The sequence below is a fragment of the Kryptolebias marmoratus genome, linkage group LG24, assembly GCF_001649575.2.
Source record: "Kryptolebias marmoratus isolate JLee-2015 linkage group LG24, ASM164957v2, whole genome shotgun sequence".
Taxonomy (NCBI): Eukaryota; Metazoa; Chordata; class Actinopteri; order Cyprinodontiformes; family Rivulidae; genus Kryptolebias; species Kryptolebias marmoratus.
Window position 1 is genome coordinate 11,216,427 of NC_051453.1, and position 22,379 is coordinate 11,238,805.

Here is a 22,379-nt window from a genome sequence, read left to right on the forward strand (position 1 = left end):
TGCTTATGGCTAAATTAGGGTTAGAGTGCGGGTTTTTGATGTTTGTCTCTTTCTTACTGTTTATTCATTGTCACATGTTGTTTTTTAATTATGTAAAGCACCTTGAAATGCCTTGCTGCTGAAATGTGCTATACAAATAAAATTTGATTGATTGATTGATTTTGATTATGTTTCTACACTTCAAACAAAGAATGAGCTAAAATGAGACATTTAAACTGAAGGTGATAAGATCTGATGTATCAAATATAAAGTGAGAAGAATGAAGTGTTTTTTATTCAACTTTAAAGCATGTAGATCACACCAGTTAGAATTTATAAGCTGTAAATCTGAACAGTGTGTGCCGTTTAAATTTTACATGACAACCTATAACAGCAGAAAAAAAAATGTCCCCTCTCATTTTTCTTTGTTTGCAATGACGGGATTGACCAGCAGCAATGTGATGGGGTAAGTGACAAAAATAAAATACATCAATTCAATATTTTGTATTGCAGATATTGACTTTTTGAGAGTGTGAAATGGTAACTGTCTGTCCCTCTGCTCAGAAATAATAAAGGACGGGACATCAAGACTATCAAATCTCTGAGGGTCCTGCGTGTCCTCAGACCACTAAAGACCATCAAGAGGCTTCCTAAACTCAAGGTCTGATATCACCTGCTGCCATGAAAGGCAGGCGATAATGTTACTGCTTCTCTCTGTGTGTCTGTTAACGCTTCATGAACCACTTTGGGGAATGAAACTCTCAGGAAGTAACCACTGGATGTCAACATTTTACATGTTAAATAGCCAAAACGTTCTGACAATGAGCCATAAGTAACCGTTGTCTTCAACTCTGAACAGAAATCTGTCCTTGGTCTCAACATTTCTAACACTTCTTGTCCTTCTCTTCCAGGCGGTGTTTGACTGTGTTGTGACGTCCCTAAAGAACGTCTTCAACATCCTAATTGTCTACAAGCTTTTTATGTTCATCTTCGCCGTCATCGCCGTGCAGCTCTTCAAGGGGAAGTTCTTCTACTGCACAGACAGTTCAAAGGACACACAGAAAGATTGCCAGTAATCCTCCTTTTCTTTAATCAGGCTTTAAAACTAATGCATTTTATTTCTGGTTTTGTTATACTTCTTTTTGTTTTTCTTTACTCTTACTATATATCTTTCGTCTTCAGAACGTTTTTCAGAAATAAATTGACTGTTTATCTCCTATAACCCAACTCTGAAGTTAAAAAATACAGACATTAAACGGTCACATTCCTTTTCTTTTGGTGGATCTCATCCATTTCAATTTCCTCCTTCAGGGGTTACTACATCGACTACGGGAAGGACAAGAGGGAGGTGAAGAAAAGAGACTGGAAACGACACGAGTTTCACTACGACAACGTGATCTGGGCCCTGCTCACACTGTTCACAGTTTCCACTGGAGAGGGATGGCCTCAGTGAGTGTCCGACTGGAGTCAGACCCGTCCTCATACTGGATGAGAACAGTTCATCAGCAGCTTCCCCATGTGGGAGTTTGTTTGTTAGAGTGTTATAACCTTTAAAGATGTGACTTGGGCTTCATTAGTGGTCAAATCTGACCTTTGATGAGAGAAATATTATAGATAAAATTAACTCAACAAACAATTTGCCATTTATAAACTCTTGGAATAAGGTTATAGCAACATTTTACTGACAGCACTTGTTAATTAACTCTCATTGTGGAAGGAATCTAACAAAAAAAAATCTTCTTCCTTGTTGATCTTTGCCTCAGTAAACAGATACTTCTGAACATCTCTGCAGCACCTAAAAGCTGCTTCTCAGTGTCAGATAATTGTTTGAAAGCTGAGATGTTTCTCTGCTCTGTCAGGGTCCTGCAGCACTCTGTAGATGTGACAGAGGAGGACAGAGGTCCGAGCCACGGCAACAGGATGGAGATGTCGATCTTTTACGTCATCTACTTTGTTGTGTTCCCTTTCTTCTTCGTCAACATCTTCGTGGCTCTCATCATCATCACGTTCCAGGAGCAGGGGGATAAAATGATGGAGGAGTGCAGCTTGGAGAAGAATGAGGTGAGGGAAGATGATAAAACCATAATCTATAAACTGTTTTATTAATTTTTTTATACAAATAATCTTCTTTTGTGTCTGCATCCTGAGAAAAATCAAGTCAGTTCAAGTGTAGTTCCTTTTAAAATGGCTTTCCTCAAATGTAGTGTGCACGCAGAAGAATCAGGTTAACATTTAAAGATTAAACAGACTGCTGTCTCATTTTTTTATTCCTTCACTTGTCTTTGTGTTGTTTGGTTCGGATTTCAGAGAGCGTGCATCGACTTTGCCATCAGTGCGAAGCCCCTGACTCGTTACATGCCGCAGAATCGGCACACCTTCCAGTACCGACTGTGGCACTTTGTGGTGTCGCCCTCGTTCGAGTACACCGTCCTCACCATGATCGCTCTCAACACTATTGTGCTGATGATGAAGGTGAGAAAAGAAAACGATTCAGCTTTGAATGAAATCAAAACATTTTGGTTGTGATAAAATCAAAAACAACAGCTGATTCTTTTGTCTCTCAGCCCTGGGCTTCAACAGATTTCAAAATGTTCTGGTGTAACGTTTTAGATAATCAGACATTTTTCACTCCTTAGAAAAACCATGGATGTTTAGGTGTCAGAGTACCACCTCAGCACCCTGTGGTTACTGTGGTTTGGAGGAGCTGGTGGCTTCTCCCACCCTTTTCTCATCAGTATTTATTTCCTGCTCTGGCCTTTTCTTGGGCTCCTCAGACACAGACAGACAAACGCTGAGTGACTCAGCCTGTATTAAATATTGATCTATAATGTCCAGGCGCTGCTATTTAACATGACCTCATTAACTGTGGCTCTGGGCCCTGGAGGAATGACTCCTTTTATAGTGCCCGAGATGAGAGGGCATGAACAGAAGCGCTATTTATGGGTCTGTAGGAATCTTCCATCAACCTACAGGTCTGTGGGGCTAAAGTTCACACTGATATCAGAGAGGAGCTTGATCTGCTGTCAACGGATTTGGGAATATTCCACTTTTTGTCTTTAACGCTTTTATATGTTAACTCGCACCACCTTTGTATTTCCAGTATTACTCTGCGCCACCAGCGTACGACGCCGTCCTGAAGCACCTGAACACAGCGTTCACTGTTCTCTTCTCCATCGAGTGTGTCCTCAAGATCCTGGCCTTTGGCTTGCTGGTGAGGGAAAAGAGGGGCAGAAATCCTGGCATAAGTTTATATAAAAATAAAATAAAATTCAAGACTAAGACTCTTTACTCTTGTTGCAACAGAACTACTTTCGAGACACCTGGAACATCTTTGACTTCATCACCGTCCTGGGTAGCATCACTGAGATTGTGGTAGACCTGCAGGTAAGACAGAATTAGATCCTCTTTAGGCTGAGATCACTTCACAGCTCTACTGATTGTTTTCCTCCCCTCTCTCAGCGTATTGACACGTTCAACATGAGCTTCTTGAAGCTGTTTCGAGCGGCCCGTCTGATCAAGCTGCTAAGGCAGGGTTACACCATTCGCATCCTCCTGTGGACCTTCGTTCAGTCCTTCAAGGCTCTGCCCTACGTCTGCCTGCTCATCGCGATGCTCTTCTTCATCTATGCCATCATCGGCATGCAGGTGACTGATGAGCGTCTGCTGCTTGCTTGCAAGATAAATCTAAATCCTTTACAGTGGCTCTGTAAATTTTGATTGTTGTTCTTCTGCATATTTTGTTGTTTTTTTTTGTAAATCAGGTATTTGGGAACATAAAACTGAACGAGGAGACTCACATCAACCAGCACAACAACTTTAAAACCTTCTCTGGTGCTTTGATGCTGCTGTTCAGGTAGGATCCCTGCTGTGTAAAGATTCAGCTTGGATTTTCACTTTGTGTCTGCTTCATTGACCCTAGAACCTGATTATGTTCTGCAGCGTTTAGTTCTCTAGATCACCACATGTCTGAAGCCTAGTCTGAATAATGTTGCTAGGTAACAGCCGTAAGCTTACGCGCTTTCAGCACCCAAGGGTCTACTCAGTGTCAAGGGGTAATAGATACTTTAGTGTACCACTTTTCTCCAATAGCTTTGCAGATCCTTTGGGAATTTCAGACCTGTTGAAAAGCAGTCAAGTGGGTCAAATAATGAAATGAATGTCTTGGCCAGAGTATCGAGCATTTTATTGTGTGTTTATCTTTTTCGTGGTGAGGTTAAAGTTTGTTTTTGTGCGCTATTATAAAAGAAAATTCTCTACTTTCAGAGGCGATGGAACAAAATCATATTGTACTGATTTAGTCTTAAAATAATACTAATGAAAAAAAAAAAACTCAACATGAAAAAAACGACCAGCCTGAACCACTGGCATGTATTAAATGAAATTAAATTGAAATGAAGAAACCATCTTTGGTGGTTTTTCTGTCTGCAGCACTTGAAACTTTGTGAACCAAGATTTTTAGATTTCTGCAAAGATTTATACTGAAGCAAGATCAACATTTCCAGGAAATTTTAAAAGAAGACAAAATTAAGACTAAACTAAAATTTAGATGTTGTTTAGTTCTTGCATAAAATGGTTGTGTAATAAACAATATACATGAGTGAATAGAAAAGAGTCAGGTGACACTTAAAAACTGGAGTCAACTGTATCATCTATTTTATTTTTTTTGCAGTGCGTGTATTGAGGTGGATTACAACAGAAACAAAGAAAAATTTAACATTCTCTTTATTTGTCAATAAGCTCAAAATAAGATTACAAACTAGCTCTAAAGTATTTAAACCAATCCATTAACAGAGAAAATTCTAAGCCATTGTTAGGTTTGTTTCCACAATCAAAGTTTATTATTGTCTGTCCTAAAAATCAAAAACCTGTTCAAAAGATTGCAGGTCAACTTATTATGAGCTCATGAGTAGATTGGTATTATTAATGCTCCTGAGGCCAGAACAACACAAGGCTGCAAAAAAAGCAACACTTTTGCAAAACCATATTTCTGCTTGTCTGCTAATAACCGAAGAGCATTTGGCCTGTCAAAAGTAAGAAAAGTGGGAAGGGTTTAAAAACAATAAATGTAGCATCATGAATTGTCTACACTTTGAAACTACTGTAGGTCTTACATTTGGTCCAAAAGCTGTGCATGCTGTGAATTCTGCTTGATGTTTTGATTGCACTGTGGAGACAGCAGAGATACCAAGCTGCAGTCTGGACAGTGAGACCTGACCAACCTCTCCTCCTGCTGTATGATTTGTGTAACCAGGAGCGCTACGGGGGAATCCTGGCAGGAGATCATGTTGTCATGTCTGGGGGGGCAGCAGTGTGAAACGGACCTCTCTCTTCCCCCAGCAGCACTGACAGCTGACCAGAAGGAGGGCTGCGGCTCCGACTTTGCCTATTTCTACTTTGTTTCCTTCATTTTTTTCAGCTCTTTCTTGGTAAATAAGATGCTAGCAAATTCTCCTTCAGCGTAAACACGTATCACCATTTATTACCCCATATTTAATGTTTCCATGTAGCTTTAAACCTTTGTGTCTCGTCTCCCATCCAGATGCTGAATCTGTTTGTGGCCGTGATCATGGACAACTTTGAATATCTTACAAGAGACTCGTCCATCCTGGGTCCACATCACCTGGATGAGTTTGTCCGGATCTGGGGGGAGTATGATCGTGCTGCCAGGTCAGCTTTGCTTTGAAATTACAGTCATGTACATCAAGATTTTTATCTTATAAAAATTCCTGTGCACTTAAAAGAAAAATCAGTTTTACATGAATAATACTCAACACTGTCTAGTTGTAAGATCAGACAAGCAGTCAAAACGATGTAAAATTACAGCATGGGAGTACTGTTTATCCAAAGATGGGTTTAACTAATATTTATTGACTGAGGTTAATAGAAACATTACTGCGCTTTTAAATGAAATTAGTGGGCAGTATTAACACATTTTCTGTGTGAATGAAAGCTACTTATTCCTCTGCGTCTCCCTTAGAAACCAGTTTGCTTCAGGAGCCTTAGGCTGCAACTTTAACCATTACTGATCATATTTGTGTCTAAATTTGAGAAAAGCTTTCTTGCAAATCAAATTTCAGCAAACACCTCCCAAATTAGTCATCAAAAGGTGTTAGTAGTTCACAAAAGAATGAATTTATTTTTAAATGGCAGCAAAAATACCTAAACTCATATTATTTGTTACTGCTAGGTGTGAATAAGTGACACACAGTCTAAATATATGCTATAATAACACTGGGTACAGAAAAGCGTATGACTAAGAGCTTTAATGTTTAAAATAACCTTCTGGTATTGACTTTTCTGTTACACGGTACAGGACGGCACAGTTTAAGTACATACTGCTCCTCCCTGTGTTATTTTCCACCCTTGGCATGAGCAACAATTGATTTTTATCACTAAAGTGTGTATGGAGCTATTGTGTCCAAAAAGAAGTGTGTGTGTTACATTGTATTGATTTAGCAGACACTTCTTTTCAAAGCAACTTAGAAGTGAAGAGGATTATGGAGGAGTATAGAGTGGTTATATCACCAAAAAGAGTCTGTAGCAAGCATAGAGGAGTTTAAATACTTTTTTATGGGTGATTAAAATGACTGAACACCACTCTGAACTCTGTGTTCAGGTGAGAAAAGGATCAATTTGTAAATCCAAGTCACATGTTTTAAACAGGTTCATGTATTGTTTAGTCACGGACACATTATGTGATCCAAGTGCAAACGTGACATATTTGTGATTTGTTTCCTCCTTGGAGTGCTATGCTAACAAATGACGATATAAGACGAGGAGTTGTGTTGGTTTGTGCACCGTCTCAAAGATGCTGTTGTTCATGCCCACAGGCAACGATCACTCTGATTAATCATGTGTGTTTTGTGGTACAAAAGAGCTCAAACACAGCACACAGGGAGGCAGCAAACAAGTAGGCAGTGGAGCCATAACAAGGTTATTTATTTCTTAACAAACCAGGTGTGACAAAAGAAGCAGAGGGTCAGATCAACTGAAATAACTTGGGAACAGACTGATCAAATGCAATATATGAAGCAAACACAAGGACCAAAACACAAAAGAAATCCAGAAAAAAACAAAATTCACCAAAATGCTAAACAACACAAACCCACAACAAATCAATGCAATGTTCCTGCATCACCACATGGTGCCTTATTGGCTCAATAGAATCCATAAGTGAAAAATACACAGACAGAAAAAAACATAATTTAGTTAAATTATCAATATCTACAATTAAAAAACAAAACAAAAGTGTTTGAGAAGTGCAGCACTGTACCACTTTAAATAGAAAAGCCAGTGCAGTGAGTCAAAAGTGTGTTTGTGTAATTAATCAGCAGGAAGAGAGTGAAAGAAACTCTGTGCTCCATTTTTAAGAATAGCTACAAGTAGAGTAATCAAGTCTCCCTTTTTGTGGAACTGTCCTGACCTGATTATTATTTTTTTAGGATTTGATCTAAGCAGGCCAAGTAGAGGTTAACTTATTACTCTCTGTGCTCCTTAGTTAAAACAAAAAACAAAAAAAATACATTTTTCAGACTACATTTCAGCATTGGTAACATGTCCCAGTTTGTCCCACAACTGGTTGGTTAAGAGCCAGTTGCCCTATATGGAAGTATTATGTAATGTTCAACAATTGTGCATCTAACTAGGGCAGGAAGTTAGATTACTGCACAGTTTTAAAAAAGATCACACAATGAAGAAACTGCTGTGAAACAGAAACACATGTTCTCAGCTGGGTTGCCATGTTTAAAACTGCTGGAAGTTGTGTTTGAACAAGAGGACAGAGCCTCGTTCATCCTTACTCTGTAACAATAACATAACTAAAGACATGTGTGCTCTTTCCAGTGGAAGGATCCACTATAAGGAGATGTACAAAGTTGTACGCACAATCTCGCCTCCTCTGGGCTTTGGAAAGAACTGCCCTCACAGGGTGGCATGCAAGGTTTGGTTCCCCCCATGTCAACAAATCCCCTCAGTCTCTGTTATGTGGGATCCTTCCTGACTTCCTCCTTTCCCTTCTTTTCATCCCTTCACTGATTATCGCCACCCTGCTTGACCTTTAGGGGTGTGTTACTTAGGTTAAAGAATGACAGTACTTCAGTCTCTGGGTACTAAGGTACGGGATGTCCCTCACCAAAATCACAAAGTCTGAGATTTTACAACCCCAATTCCAAAAAAGTTGAGATGTTGCGTAAAATGTAATTAAAAATAAGGTGCAATGATTTGCAAATCTCTTCAATCCATATTTTATTCACAATAGAACAGAGTTTATTCGTTTCATATGTTTACTAAGAAACTGTACAATTGTTTTGAATAAATAAGTTAATTTAGAATTTTATGGCAGCAACACATCCCAATAAATTGAGACAGGGCCATGTTTCCAACTGTGAAGCTTCTCTTTTAACAACAGTCTATAAAGATATAGGGTCTGAGGAGTCCAGCTGCTGGAGGTTTTGGAGGATTTATTGTCCCATTCTTGTCTGATGTGGGATTCCAGCTGTCCTGGGTCTTCTTTGCTGATTGGGAACACGTTCATTCTAAAACCTGTATATAATGAATTGGGGATGTACTTTAAATACCTAATTGTAGTTTTTATGCAGTCTGAGAGGACTTCTGTTTCTTTCTACCTTTTGGATCTGGGCTCAATTGCGTTTTTTTTTTCTTTTCACGACACAACGTAAGTATTTAATTTCAGCCCCAGATCCAGTGAGGCTGTCATTTCTTTGCTCATCATGTTTAAGGAGTCCCTGCCTCCCAGATTTCTATGCTCTGTTGATGGCATAGAAAGAATAAAATCTGTTTGATTTATCCTACTTTACACTCTCCTTGTGTGTGATGCCTTTTAAAATAATCTTTCTCTTGTATCTCCTCTATCTTATTCCTTTCTGTTTACCCCTCACCCCCTCCCTTTGCTACTTTCGCCCACCATCCTTTGGGAATGCACTCCCTCCCCGGATGCCTTAACAAATTTCTTCTCCAAAAACCATCCGTGTCCCTTTCCTTGCCTTCTTCCTCTCCCTCCCTCTCTTATGCCCTCCCTCTTCTTCATCTCCATCTTCATGGCTACCTGGCACCCCTAGTGGTCGTATCCATTACACTGACATGTATGAGATGTTGACCAACATGTCGCCACCTCTAGGCCTGGGCAAGAAATGCCCCTCCAAGGTGGCATATAAGGTAGACTGAACCCCAAAGACAGGCGCTGCTGTGTCTTTTTAATGAACACTGAGATAAGCAATGCAAAACATCATTCTGTGTGTATTTATTAGATAAATAAATCATCGTTTGTGTTGACTACATGAAGCAGAATTGCTTGTTGAAGTATTTGTCCATTGGCAGATAGTGAGTGCTACTTACTGCAATGATATGCCTGTTTGCTTTGCATCTTGGCAGAGAACTAAGACATCTTTATGTTTACTGGTGAAAAACTATCGCTATTGCTGCTGATTAAAAGGCAGAGTAAAGAAATATTAAGGAGAATGTTGTTAAACATCTACATGCTAGATATGATCGGCTGTCAGTTGGTTTCTCGTCTTTCATACTTACTTCTCAGCCTCTTACATTTACCCGTCTGCATGTGCATGCTGCCACAAACCTGTGTTGCGTCAGTGTTTTTTGTTTTTTGTGCTTTTTGTGCACGTTGTTCAGGTGTTTGCAAGCAGGTTTGCAAGCATGCTCCCTTTTTGAGATTGCAGCTTTTTATTTACAAAAAGCTTGTCTTATAATTACCTAAATCACCTGTTTATCACAGGAAATAATCATATGGCTTGCCCTCTTTGCCCATCTGAATCCATCACTGTAGTTGAATTTAAAAGCTGATTTAATTTGAACAAAGTCATAAAGCTACTTGCAAACTGAGCTGCAGGAAATGATGTGAAATATGTAGTTACACATAATTCTTTTAAGCTGGTTGCCTTGAAGTCATGATTGAATTAGCTAATATGTTTGTTTTTTTGTTTTGTTTTTTTTTTCTTTTTCCAGTTTAAAATCTGAATGAAATTTGTTCATTTGCTTCTTTTTGATGACGTCAAACAGCCTTGAGTGAAGGTTTTTGTTACATGTAGAACAGAAGGCTCTGGAAAACTAGAATACCAATAAATCTGATTTGTGGTAAAGATAAACTGATGCTGTCCCTGTCACCATCAGAGACTCGTCCTCATGAACATGCCTGTGGATGATGACATGACCGTCCACTTCACGTCCACCCTCATGGCCCTCATCCGCACCGCCCTCGAGGTCAAGATAGCGAGAGGTTGGATAAAATCCTGAGACTGAGACGGTGTCCTTGCTGTGATCTAATGAGGTGTGTCTTATGAGGTTTTCATCTTTTTAAACTCCAGGAGGAGAAGATCGAAATCAGATGGATTTGGATCTGCAGAAGGAGATTGGTGTTATCTGGCCTCACCTGTCTCAAAAGAACCTGGACCTACTGGTTCCGATACACAAAGGTAAAAAAATCAGCATCCTGGCTTCTGGTAAACCATAAATAAAATATTTTTACTGTCAGGGTGCTGTGGGTAGTAAAAGAGTATTTGATTTTATATTTGGGTTTTGGATGGTAATTGTTCCGGTTTCTGGTTTCTCCTTCGCAGCCAGCGACATGACCATTGGGAAGATCTATGCCGCCATGATGATCATGGATTACTACAAGCAGAGCAAAGCTAAAAAGCTGCGACAGCAACTGGAAGAACAGGTATTTAATCTTGTTTTTTCATCCTCCTAGGTTCTGATGCATTATTTTTGCATAAATTTGTATGCATCCTATGTAACATGTTTGGTCATTTTTTTCTCTTGAACTGCTGTTTTAGATGTTTCTTTTTTTGGATTATGGTTCATGTTTAATGTGAATACTTTAAAACTGACATTGGTAGATATTCTGACTCTAATCAAGATTACTTTGGTCATTTCAGTTTCTTTTTTGGCCTCTACAAACTAAATTTAAGGGATAAGAAAATGTTTAGTTCGACAAAGCTCATTTGTAATTCACCTTATTGAACTCAGCAGCTTGAACAAATCAAACAAGAACATGCTGTGTTTACCAAAGCTTTTCACTGAGCAAACTTGCAGATATTTTAATGTTCTTTTATATGTTTTGTATCTCCACAGAAACATGCTCCCATGTTCCAGCGTATGGATGCTTCTTCTCTCCCTCAAGAAATACTATGCAATGCCAAATCCCTGTCATTCCTCAGGCACAGCGCTGGATCCGCTCTGTAAATGCTCAGCTCCTAATCTGCTCACGGTCGTTTCTTTTGCTGCGGATGTGTGTGCGTATTCTCAGTGGCCGTCCTGACGACTCTTTCTGTGTTCCCTCAGCACCAGAGGAGGTTTTGTGGCACTCAGCCCCGTTTCTCCACAGGAGATGTTCCTGCAGCCAACGTCTCAATCCAGAAACGAGAGGGAGGAAGACGAGGAGGAGGAAGAATATCACTCACCTTACCTCCCCTATCATCATCACCACCACCATCACCATCATTTACACACACTGGTAATACTTAAAAGTACATTTTTTGTTTGCAAGCTAACAACTCTGTTTTTTCTAAAATTAGTAATTTTTATTCAGGTTGTGTCTTATTCTGTTGCATTGATTCATAGGTTTTGGGGGTGCAGGTGTTATCAGAGTTGCAACATTCCTGTTTTGATTTTTGAGCCTCAGAATGAGAAATGGTTTTCCTCCATGGTGTGTGTGTGCAGGTGCCTGAGGTTGTGGAGTACAACCAAGTGATGCAGCAGGCCCAACAGGACCCAACAATTATTAAATCACCTCAGCGCAATGCATCCATCAGAGCATCCTCCATGCCCAGACTGGCTGTTGAGCCACAGGTAATGAAAAGTAACACCTTGTCTTCAATCCTTTATCTTCTGCTCAACAAATGGGAAAATCAGGAGCTCATGTTTGTTGTCTGATTGCACCAAAATAAATAATTTGTCTGCAAAAATAAAACGCACCCCTTATAGACAGCACTGAGGAACTTTGTGTGCTCATCAGGCATTATTCATGGTTATTTAAAAGATTGATCTTCCGGTTGTTTTGTATGCATGCAGCCAGGGCTGTCAGCAGACAGCAAGCTGATGAAACGCTCCTTCTCCACCATCGGAGATCAGTGTGTGAACGGCCTCTGGCAGGAGCAGCACTCTCTGGAGAGGATCAGTCCTGACGACACATTCAGGACGCGGCAGAGGAGCTACAGAGGTGCCTGAAACAACAGCTTCTGGTGTCTTTTTAAGACATAAAAAAGAAGAAAGTTAATTGGGCAGAATGCATAAATTCTGCTATTTTTAACCAAAATTAAGTGTCTTGAGGAGCCTCTCAGACGGATTGAAAATTTGAAGCCTCCTGTATATTGACTTGAGTTTAAATGTCGTGTCTTTGTTGACATAAGCTCCCAGAGTAACCATTTTGATTGTCGGAAATAGAAACTGAAATCATTTTAACAAAAATGGTTGAAGGATGTGCACATGTTTCTATAATCAATCTTAAAATCAGTGTTAACACCTTTAGATGACTCATATCCTTTACAGCAAGAAAACCTCAACAAAATACTAATAAACATAAAACACAACCATGTAAAAGTGTCTACAAAAGTAAAAGTATAAAAACAAATTACAATGCAATAAAGGTGGGGCCTCCTGTAGAAAATTTGAAATTTAGTGCTTCTTATTTATTAAAAAAATGAGCGTGACTTTAATTATTTTATTAAATTTAAGTAAATATTAAATAAATGAGAATTCACAAAGAGATTTCTTTTAGACCGGATCTAAAATGTGACTGCTAAGCTGTTCGTTTACACACGCAACACTTTAACCCAACACTTCTGTCGCTGTTGTTTAAATTAATACGCCTCAGGCCCTCGAATCAGCCCCCGAGAAACAAGCAGTCACGAAAGAGGGCGATCGAAGGAACGGCGCCACCTGCTGTCTCCTGACGTGTCCCGCTGCAACTCTGAGGAGCGAAGCCGGGAGCCTTCGTATGAGAGGGGGCGGTCCCGCTCACCAAGCGAAGGACACACACCTGGCTTACAGAAACAGGTGGGCGTGCACGCTACACACGAAATACACACTAAACTGGTTATTTTAGTGCTATTTTTGCTTTGTTTGCATTATACTTTCATTAAAATAGCAGAAAGATGTGTCAAAGAAGTTTGTGTGTGCTATAGATAGCTAGAATTATTTTAAATGTTTAATATTAATTGTATAGGTGTTTAAATTGCACCCTGTGAGTAAAATGACTTACAGAGATTTTTGCAGGGGGTTTTTTGTCCTTGAAGAGTAATTGTGTTGAGTCAGACAGTATATTACTTGCTGTAGACAGGCGGTCAGAGTGCCCTCAGTTTGGAAAATAAGGGATGATTTCTGACACGAAGACAGGCTGACAGCTGCTCGGACTGGAGCCCAGAAAGGAGTGAATTTTTGCCATCGAAAACAATCCAAAACTGAAACATTTCGTTTTAGCTTGTTCTGTTGTGAACTCATTACGTCATGTCATTTTTGTGCGTATCTTGTCAGTGTTTCTCAACTAAACAACATTCATGTAATGAATTGTATATTCATTTCAGTTAATATTTTATTGTTCTGCACTACTGAAAAATACAGAGAGAAAAGATCTGCCAAAACACTCCAGATTTAAAATGACTCCAATCTCAAAAATCTCATAGCACTGAGTCAATTTAAGATTACGCAATTATTTATAAAGAGTTATATGGTTAATTGTAAGCTCCGATAGTAGCAGTAGCAGCTGTCTGTAGCTCTTCTGTTTCAGCCTGGGGCACTTTGGCAGGAATATCATAATACTTTTATCAGAATAACCTCGAAATGTGGAACTGACATAAAGATTCACAAAATGATATTTGCATGAAGGGCTTTGAAATTTCTGAGACTGAAGTTTAAGACGGCATCAGTCCACTGTGGTCTTGGCCCGGCTCGGTCTGGCTGTTAGCTGATCTGTTCAGTCAGAATAAAACTCATTTTCTTCTAACTGAGGCCGTTCAAAGCGCTATCTGCAGCAGGGAAGATGTTGTTCCCCACTTTAAAAAATCTGAATCAGTTTAAATAAAAAAACTCAAAAAGTAAATCAAGTTTCCTGTACTGGTCCTCAGTAACCTCACATCTCTGTCAAATTTGAAGTGAAGCAGTTTTATCGTTTTTGGCCTTTGTCCAGGCTCATACAGAGGAAACTGGGTTTTACCTCTGAGCCAGTGTAAACACAGTCAACTTCCTGGAAGAAAACCTTTTTCTGGGTTTGAATTTCCTCCAGGTGAACACATCGGGCAGCCCGGCCAACTCGGCCTCGGATTCCGGTACGCCTCGCAACCGGCGCCAGCTGCCTCAGACACCTTCCCGTCCGCGGCCTTACATCTCATACTCCCCTCTCGTCTGCCGAGCCCCCACCTCTCCCACAGCTGCACCCTCTTCTGAGGGACAGACTCATCCTCAGGATGGCTTCGGGGACTCCACAGAGACGTCATGGAGGGCCGACAAGGTGAGCAGACCGCTATCTGCAGGCCAGTGCTCCTCGGGGGGTCAGGTTTCAGGGCCGAGCCACCCTTCTCCTCACCGCTACATATCGGAGCCCTATCTCCCGTTCCACGAGGACCTCAGCGACGACGCAGGAGACAGGCAGGAGACGCTAACCTTTGAGACTGCCATTGCCACCAGTTTGGGACGGGCCAACGCCATAAGCTCTGCCCCTCAGCTCAGACACTCCTGGCAGGTTCCCAACGGCCATTTTCGGAAGCACTTGGCCCAGGCGTCGCCGACCGACGCCAGTGAGCTGCTTAGTGACACAGATGAGGATGACCGCTGCTAAAAGTCAAAAGACAAAGATGAAAAGGATGCACAGAGCATTAGGGCACCTCAGAGCAGCTTTCACAGCCAGGCGTTAGCTCCTCTGTGGCTCAGAGAACCTCATGTTCTCAGCACCAGTAGCATTACAGGTAGAACTGAGCAACACTGCTATTTACAACACTGCTCTTGTCTCTGTCTACATGTGTCCGTGTGTGTGTCTGTAGTAGCTGAAGGGAGACAAGATATCGGGACATGTATGTGTGTGGTCCTAATGAAGAATGTGCCAAATAAAGTGAAAAGCAGAGAATAAGTGCAGGCAAACGCACCTGTCGCAACGCCTTTCCTCATAAGTGTTTTGGTTGTTACTGAACAAAATATAGTGAGACGTCACCTCTCGAGTGAACCCAAGGAATCAATTTAAGTGCATTTTGTGTAAGTGAATCTAGAGGTAGCATGTACAAATGTAATAAGGTGAATGTATGTCAGTTTCTGTTCAGGTTTTATGAGAAGGTTGCTGTTATGTGAAACTTTTCTGAGAGTAGAGATGAAACAAAGGTTAATTTAGTGGCCAAACAGCCATTCCAAACACTTCCTGTTTACAGAAAGCGTTTCCTGCAAGAATCATGGGCATTAAACAGTCAAGGAAGGATGTTGAGTTTATCCTTCTGCCATAATGTGAAAACAATAACTAGAACTGGAGCACGGAGGGGGAAAAAATGAATTTAAAGACCAGATGAAGGATGTTCTGTCTCAGGATCTGGGACCAGTGAATATGTATCTTTGTCTTTTGAAATCTTCTTTTCATCTGGGACCTAAAAGGAAAGTTTATCTCCTAATCCTGCTGGTCAGTGTGTGAAATAACGTGACCATGTCATCTCAAGGAGTAAAGATATCACCCAGATTTGACTTCATCCGCTCAGTTCACCGACTGCAGCACGTTTGGTCTGAAAATCTGTAGGAACGTCACCCAGACTGATGTTTTCCACGTGACTCTTCTCATCTATGTGCTGGAGCACCTCTCTTTAATGTTGTTCCAGAGAACTAACTAAAGCCATTTTTGTTCCTGTACGCAGAGCCGGGGACGTTTCCTCTTCAGGATGGGTTGCCTTTTTTAATGTGGTAATGAACGTAACGACACAAAAAAAGAAAGAAAAAAAAACCGCCCTTCATTCAACATGGATGCTTTAACAAAATCACATTCACGCTGTTGTTTGTTTTTTTGTATCTGAACACAAAGTTTTAGTACGTTTTGTCTATAGAAACCTGTATTACAGTATTTTTTGTGCTAGTAACTTCCACGTGCATGATTGTGTCCTAAAACTGCCTGATTATTCTCATTTGGGTGCTTCTATGATGTTTGACAGCAGGTTTTGGGTTCCCATTTTCCAACATTCACTTCTTTAAACATTCCAAAACTTTTGACAATTTGTTGTTCCCTCTGAGTAATAAGATGTATATTTATATCATGTGTTGTTGTGCTGTTACAAATGTGAACACATCTGGACCGAGGACCACACTGAAACAGAAAAGTATTTTAGAGAAGAAGCCTTCAAAGTGTGTGAACCACCTGATTTCTACCGTCAGCAGGTTACACTAAAGCTTCGGCCTGTAGTTTATTATTATACAGAAGTGTGCTTTACATGTACAGTGCAGCCTAGGACCTAATGTTGATGTCCGTCTGTATAAAACAGCCTAATCTGTGCCTGGGGAAAGAGTTCCCTTATCAAGCCTGGATTTCTTAGATAGAGAGGTTTTATGGTAAATATGTAGTATAAATTGTACAAAAAAAAATACAATAATAAATCCATGTTTCATTTGTTGCATTTTTTTGTATATTGCTTTAATTGTCATGCTTGTTTATGACTGTTTACATTAAAAAAAATCAATTGTTTCTTTCTGTGCTTGGTTATATTTCAACTTTAGATCACCAAAGTCACTCAATTGTAACGACAGACCTCGTTGTCCTTAAAGGAATGCATATCGCCCGCCACCTTTCAGTTTTAAAGTAAGATCATGTTGTGCAGAGAAATGACGATGTTGCAGCTGTTTTGGTCAAACCTTGAAGACAACATTCACGTATGATGCCACGTCACATTGTATGATGTGTTGGTGCTCAGAGTATGTTTTGTGAATGACTAAGGTACTACAACATCCAATTTTATCTCAATATCTGCAAAACTAATGCGGTTATAGCCATTTTTATTTTGGATAGGGTCAAATAACCGTGTCAGCCATCTTGAATTGAATTGAATTGAATAATCTGTCGTAGATGTTCATCCAATGATTACTTTCTAAGAGATTTTTAATAATCTGTCCAGAGTTTCATGCAATGTTATGCAAACAGAGTTGACTCATTTTGTTAATAACTGAGTCGTCAGATTTTAAAATACAAGAACACTATATTTATTAAAGTGTAATTTATTATGCACAAGGATTCGTACCTAATCATTGCGAATTAATTTTTTTAAGTTTTGTAAATGATCAATGTTACAGTCCTGTGACATGCATTTCTTGTTTCTAGGTCTACTGGATTTTAATTAATTCTCATACACTCTGCTCAAGCAGTGACTTAATATGCAGAGTGTAAAAGCTCGATTTATTATCAGTGTTTTTCATTACAAAGTCAAACTTTTAACAACATAAGTGGTGCTGAAACTAAAAATAAATCTGTCTCTCATTTTACTTTCATCAGCTTTGTTTAAAAACCTTCCTTTTCAGAATGAACCCCTGATCTCTTGGTTTTCCCCTTTAGATCAACATAATGTTGTTTTACATTGAAATACTAATTTTCATGTTTCTTCTTTTTGAATGATGTGTGGGATAAAACGTTTTGACTATAAGGTTTGTTTTTAATCTTGATTTTTGGACATTTACACAGCCCTGGAGCCTGCTCAGTCTGTCAGTTTTGTGATGAACCTAACATTTGGTTGTGAATCAGCCTCTTCACAACCGTAGATATTCCATCTTTTCACTACTGTCTGAGTCCAGTTAATGTATATATGTTTGTGTGCATGTCTGAGGACTTTTGAAGAGAGTAAGAGTCTTCTGTGTGTGTAGATTTATTTGAGAGTGTGGAAACGATCATATGACAAGTTTCCAAATGAGCTGACACACAAAATCATTTGACTTCATGAGCCTACAAAAAAGTTGTTCTTATAGTATCATAAAATGCTCAAAGTTGTGTTTTGGATATTTGTCCCAGTACCACAGTGTTTACTTTTCCATTTGCTTGATTCTACCTGAAAAGGTTAAATTTGAATCTAAATGGGATGTTTGAGCTGTTGACAGTCAAACTAAGTCTTTTTCCAGTAAAAAAAAAATTGTTAAAGTGTCCCAAACATGTGTGCATTGGTCTGGGGATGTTGGCTTTGACTCCACAGAGCATATTTAATCTTGAGGAATTTCTAGATCTTAAATACTAATGTTAGAAAAGATATTTTTGTACATTACTCTTTTTGTCAGTCCCAGTTGCAGCATATTTGACAGCTTTTCAGTTTCTGATCTGTGGAATAAAAAGGGGTCTTGACGTCTATAAGAGAGCACCACCTGCTGACAGTGTTCAGGACTTCCTTTAAACTTGATCCAACTGGGAGGAGCTGTGCCCCATCATCATACACACCCTTTGCTGTTAGACCCAACCCCACCTTTTACACTCCTCTTCAAGTCATCGACACTTGCTCTTCTAAGCCTCATGTCACATTCCTCACCTGGGCCACAAGACTGCTCTTCTCACTTTGGAGAAAAATACAAATGAAGAAGGCTTCAGAGAGAATTTCATGTGCAAAAATGGACAGATCAGTTAATATGTTTAGAATAACATAATTGAAAATAATAGTTCAAGTCTCAGCTTGTCTGATCATCTGCTCAGAACGAGCAGTCTGAGCCAAGCAGGCAGAAAAGGTCCAACGCCTCCTGAATACCAACAGGCTCTGCAGACAGCACACCTAAGTGTTGTTCACACTCCGAGGCGTGAGCTAACTGCAAACTCACTGAGGATTAAAGTCCTGGGCACCAACCTGTCTGGGATTGAGTTGCCATAATAAAAAGATGGAAATGTCCACGACTCGATGATCTGGACCCTCAGTCTGGGTTGTAAACGTGTGATCAGCGCGGGGCTCCATGAAGGAGTGTTGAAGTGTTTTCCAGAGCAGCTCCAGAGGTTCATGAAGCAGGTTTCAGCTCTAACTTTCCAGAAGTCATGCCTGGTGCTCTTGCTGCAGTCCTGCTGTTGCTTCTAACTAATGTAAGTCTGATTGTTTGTACCACAGCATTTTCTTTTATTAAAGCATTGTTTATGAACTTATATTTGATTATTCTGAACCTGTTTCAGTTCAGATTTGGAATATATTCATTTCAAAAATAGTCACATTAAAATTAAAATAAATCTTATAGATTATACATTCTTTAAGGTAATGCAGAACGTAGATATTTTGTGTTATCTTTACCATTTAAAACCCACACTGGACATTGTCATTCAGTCTGTGTAGCCAAGAAACTGACTCTGCTTTACATATTTATGCATAACCTCTGCACTCCAGATACTTCAACATCAGATTTTCACTGCTTAAATATTCAGACAAAAGATGATAAATATAGTTCTTTCTGCAAAGCCAGAAATGCCATGTAATCCCCAATGATTTCATGTAAATGTGCACAAAAGATGGTTACTTTAACCTGTAGGAAACAGCTATACTACTTAAATAAACTGTTGTCAGTTTTTGGCTTTTATTTCATTACTGGTCTCCATCACAAAATAACTCTAATGCATGGTAACTGGGAGGTTGCTGCTTGTTCAAACAGAGAAACAAAAAGAAAATAATAATTGTCATGTCTCTACTTGCCAGCTGATTAATCAGAAACCAATGAACCATTGGGAACTTAAAGGCACAGGCACTAATAAAACTTTTACTTTGAAGGGGACAAGAGTTCTGCAAAAATCATGGCATTTTTAGAATATTAAATGTAATTCATTTGACTGTTCGCTTTATATTACGATCTCTAAACTCAAAACCTAATGATCAGCTCAGGGAAACAAACATTAAATTGTTTTTACACATAACCTTCAGCCAGAAAGGTTTTAATTAAGTAAAGAAATGACAACACCTGTGTGGATGAGCTTAGGGAGCATGAAGCCATTCTGCTTTACAAACCTATTTTGAATGGATTACATCTTGTTAAATGTCCTTTAAGGTTAAACTATTGTTAAATTACTTATTTTTATGTTCCTTTGTAGAAAACTGTACTTGATAAAGAACTGAAGAGAATTACTGTGAAGTTGATGCATGATTTGCCTGAAAAAAAAATCACTTTCTTGATGTTAAACCTTCCTAACAGGTTGGATCTTTTGATGAGATAACCACTCAGCCCGAAATCAGAGTATCTTCAAGTCCAGAAACATCCCCTGATGGAGTCATTCTGCAGGCTGGTCGCACTCCAGTGATGAACAGGAATGATGGAGCCGCCGAGGCTGTGCGGAAAACTCAGGATGATGTGGAAACAAGCTCAGATGGAAGAGAAAAAGACAAAACAAACGCTGGGAGTGACAAAGTATCTCAGGGCAGAGATTTTGAAACGCATCTTTCTGGCTCCGACACTCTGGAAAGCGTAAAGGCTCTTTGGAGCTCAGAAGATGGTGGAATAACAAATACTTCAGCTGAGAAATCAAACAAGGATCAGCTGTCAGTTCAACAGCCTTCCAGTGGAGTAAATAATCTGCTGTCTGCCACAGACAGCGTTGAGATGATGCCCTTGAGCCCCACCATTCAAACTGAAAACCCCACAGAAAATTTTTTTTCCTTTAATGAACCCCAGTTTGCTTCCACACCTACCCTTATCTCAGGCCCCACCGTAGAATCGGAGCTTCTTGTTTCCAGTGTGCACCCATCATCTGATGGAGGAGGAGATTTTGGAGACATGACACAGGAGGTAGTGATTACATCTCTGCTTTCAGAAGTCGTTACTCCATCCCTCAAAGTCTTTGGACCAAATGAAAAACAGGAAGAGAAAACAGCATCAGAGGACACTGCTGATCCTATGAAAGAGTCAGCCCCAAACCCGACTGTTTCACCTCCAACACTACAAAGCAGAGAAGCACTGAACGCCTGTGATTTTGACTCTGAAATGAGCAACGTCTCAGCCTGTGAGGCAAAGGACAAAGACAAGATCGAAGACAAGATAGGAGCTGTTTCACCAGAAGCACAAGCAATTGCCTTTCCATCCCAGGAACAAGAGGGTGGGAAGGAGAAAGGTGACGATGGGGCAGATTTAGAGATGGAAGGAAAAGTGCACAGACACACAGAGATGGAAGGAAGAGTATATGATCAGTCCTCATCAGATTTAATGTCTCAGTTCAACACTGAAGAGTTCCTCATCCGGTCCCAGACTGAAACTCCACAACATGCTGTTAAATCAACCAACCGGCCTCCGATGAACACAGTCACATATCCTGAGACAGAATTAAAACATGGACTCAGAGGTCAAAGGGTACGTCTTTGTTTATGTTCTGAAAGGTTGCATTTGCTTTCATATAGTTTTGTATTTGTATCACAGAATTCAGACAAACTGCACAGATTTTCTTTTATTTCCATAGTTTGATCTCTTCTTCTAACACTGAATGAAACTGAGTGGTATGAAGCTGAAATGAAGGCTTTGAAAACATGATATATTCTTGCCAAAACAAAACTCAGTGATTGTGTTCAATTAAAGCAAAGATTGTTTTTTAATGAAGGGAATTGCCTCCCTCTCCTGGCCGATCTCTGGTACTACAACTTCGATATTCTGGTTCTGGTTTCTCATATTCAGTTTCTAACTGGATCTTTACTTTTTCTGAAGTTTTTCCAAATCTTTACTGTCTTTTCTAAATAAAAATTAAAGCTACAAGATATGTATTGATTTATTCAGCCTGAATTTTAACACCTGATTACGAGAGGACTTGTTTATGATAAAAGGTTTATGCAGAATATTTGACTCAGACAGTAGGAGAAGCACACGTAGTAACAAGAGCTGCACTATACTTACAGGATTTTTTGTGCAATATGCTACAGAATTACCAGTTTACACAGATGCATATTTAAATATATATCTATACAAATCAATATAGGAATAATTTAGTAATATGACTCATCAAAGATGTAAAATAAATGAGAACATCTACATTGAATATAAATTAAAAACCAAAGTTGCTCTGAAGGCTAAAAAAATAGAACAAGATTGTTATTTTTTTTTACCCTATTTTCAGGCCAAACACGCAGATTATTTATTATATGAAGTAAAAATCTGATTAAGATTATCTAATTGTTGTACCTTGTTTTCCCTTCAGGGACCTCGGGGTTCACCGGGACCACCAGGACCACCAGGACCGCCGGGACCGCCGGGACCTAAAGGAGACAAAGTAACATGTTCTTTCTGATAATAAAAAAAAAAGTTTGGCTTCAAAACATTGAGTCCACTGCAGGGACGTGCGGTCAGGGGAGGCAGGTGAGGCAGAGCCTCCCCTGTCATCATGACAAGAAAAAAAAAAATCATAACATAAAATGATTATTAATATTTGTCCACTGATCTTTATGTATGAGTAATTTTCGAACATTTTTATGGTCCAAATCGCATTTTTATAGTCAAAAT

At 39.6% G+C, this 22,379-nt stretch overlaps 2 protein-coding genes across 8 annotated transcripts in view; both read left to right on the forward strand.

The window, feature by feature from the left end:
* LOC108230731 (voltage-dependent R-type calcium channel subunit alpha-1E) overlaps positions 1–16,650 on the forward strand; it is an 84,532-nt gene extending 67,882 nt beyond the window's left edge. Inside the window, exons 26-47 of one of the 3 annotated variants that reach the window (XM_025003906.1) lie at positions 433–444; positions 543–639; positions 890–1,050; positions 1,290–1,427; positions 1,838–2,039; positions 2,286–2,450; positions 3,079–3,189; positions 3,282–3,362; positions 3,438–3,623; positions 3,740–3,831; positions 5,230–5,404; positions 5,518–5,645; positions 9,056–9,152; positions 10,122–10,227; positions 10,316–10,423; positions 10,568–10,668; positions 11,082–11,188; positions 11,292–11,463; positions 11,670–11,798; positions 12,021–12,168; positions 12,823–13,004; positions 14,230–16,650. In XM_025003906.1, coding sequence (XP_024859674.1) covers positions 433–444; positions 543–639; positions 890–1,050; positions 1,290–1,427; positions 1,838–2,039; positions 2,286–2,450; positions 3,079–3,189; positions 3,282–3,362; positions 3,438–3,623; positions 3,740–3,831; positions 5,230–5,404; positions 5,518–5,645; positions 9,056–9,152; positions 10,122–10,227; positions 10,316–10,423; positions 10,568–10,668; positions 11,082–11,188; positions 11,292–11,463; positions 11,670–11,798; positions 12,021–12,168; positions 12,823–13,004; positions 14,230–14,781 — 3,250 coding nt within the window. In that variant the 3' untranslated portion in view covers positions 14,782–16,650. Of the gene's footprint in view, positions 1–432; positions 445–542; positions 640–889; positions 1,051–1,289; positions 1,428–1,837; positions 2,040–2,285; positions 2,451–3,078; positions 3,190–3,281; positions 3,363–3,437; positions 3,624–3,739; positions 3,832–5,229; positions 5,405–5,517; positions 5,646–7,820; positions 7,918–9,055; positions 9,153–10,121; positions 10,228–10,315; positions 10,424–10,567; positions 10,669–11,081; positions 11,189–11,291; positions 11,464–11,669; positions 11,799–12,020; positions 12,169–12,822; positions 13,005–14,229 lie in introns of all 3 variants that reach the window. The other 2 variants (XM_025003904.2, XM_025003903.1) reach the window with 2 other exon arrangements.
* A 2,216-nt stretch (positions 16,651–18,866) lies between these two features.
* The window catches only part of si:dkey-21p1.3 (collagen alpha-1(I) chain), a 26,070-nt gene continuing 22,557 nt past the window's right edge, over positions 18,867–22,379 (forward strand). For 3 of the 5 annotated variants that reach the window (XR_005232851.1, XM_037974340.1, XM_037974341.1), the window contains exons 1-3: positions 18,867–19,002; positions 20,094–21,242; positions 22,078–22,149. Coding sequence is in view for 4 of the 5 variants with exons in the window: in XM_037974340.1 (XP_037830268.1) it covers positions 18,958–19,002; positions 20,094–21,242; positions 22,078–22,149 (1,266 nt within the window). In the remaining variant the exon portion in view is untranslated. The remainder of the gene's footprint in view (positions 19,003–20,093; positions 21,243–22,077; positions 22,150–22,379) is intronic. The other 2 variants (XM_037974339.1, XM_017407200.3) reach the window with 2 other exon arrangements.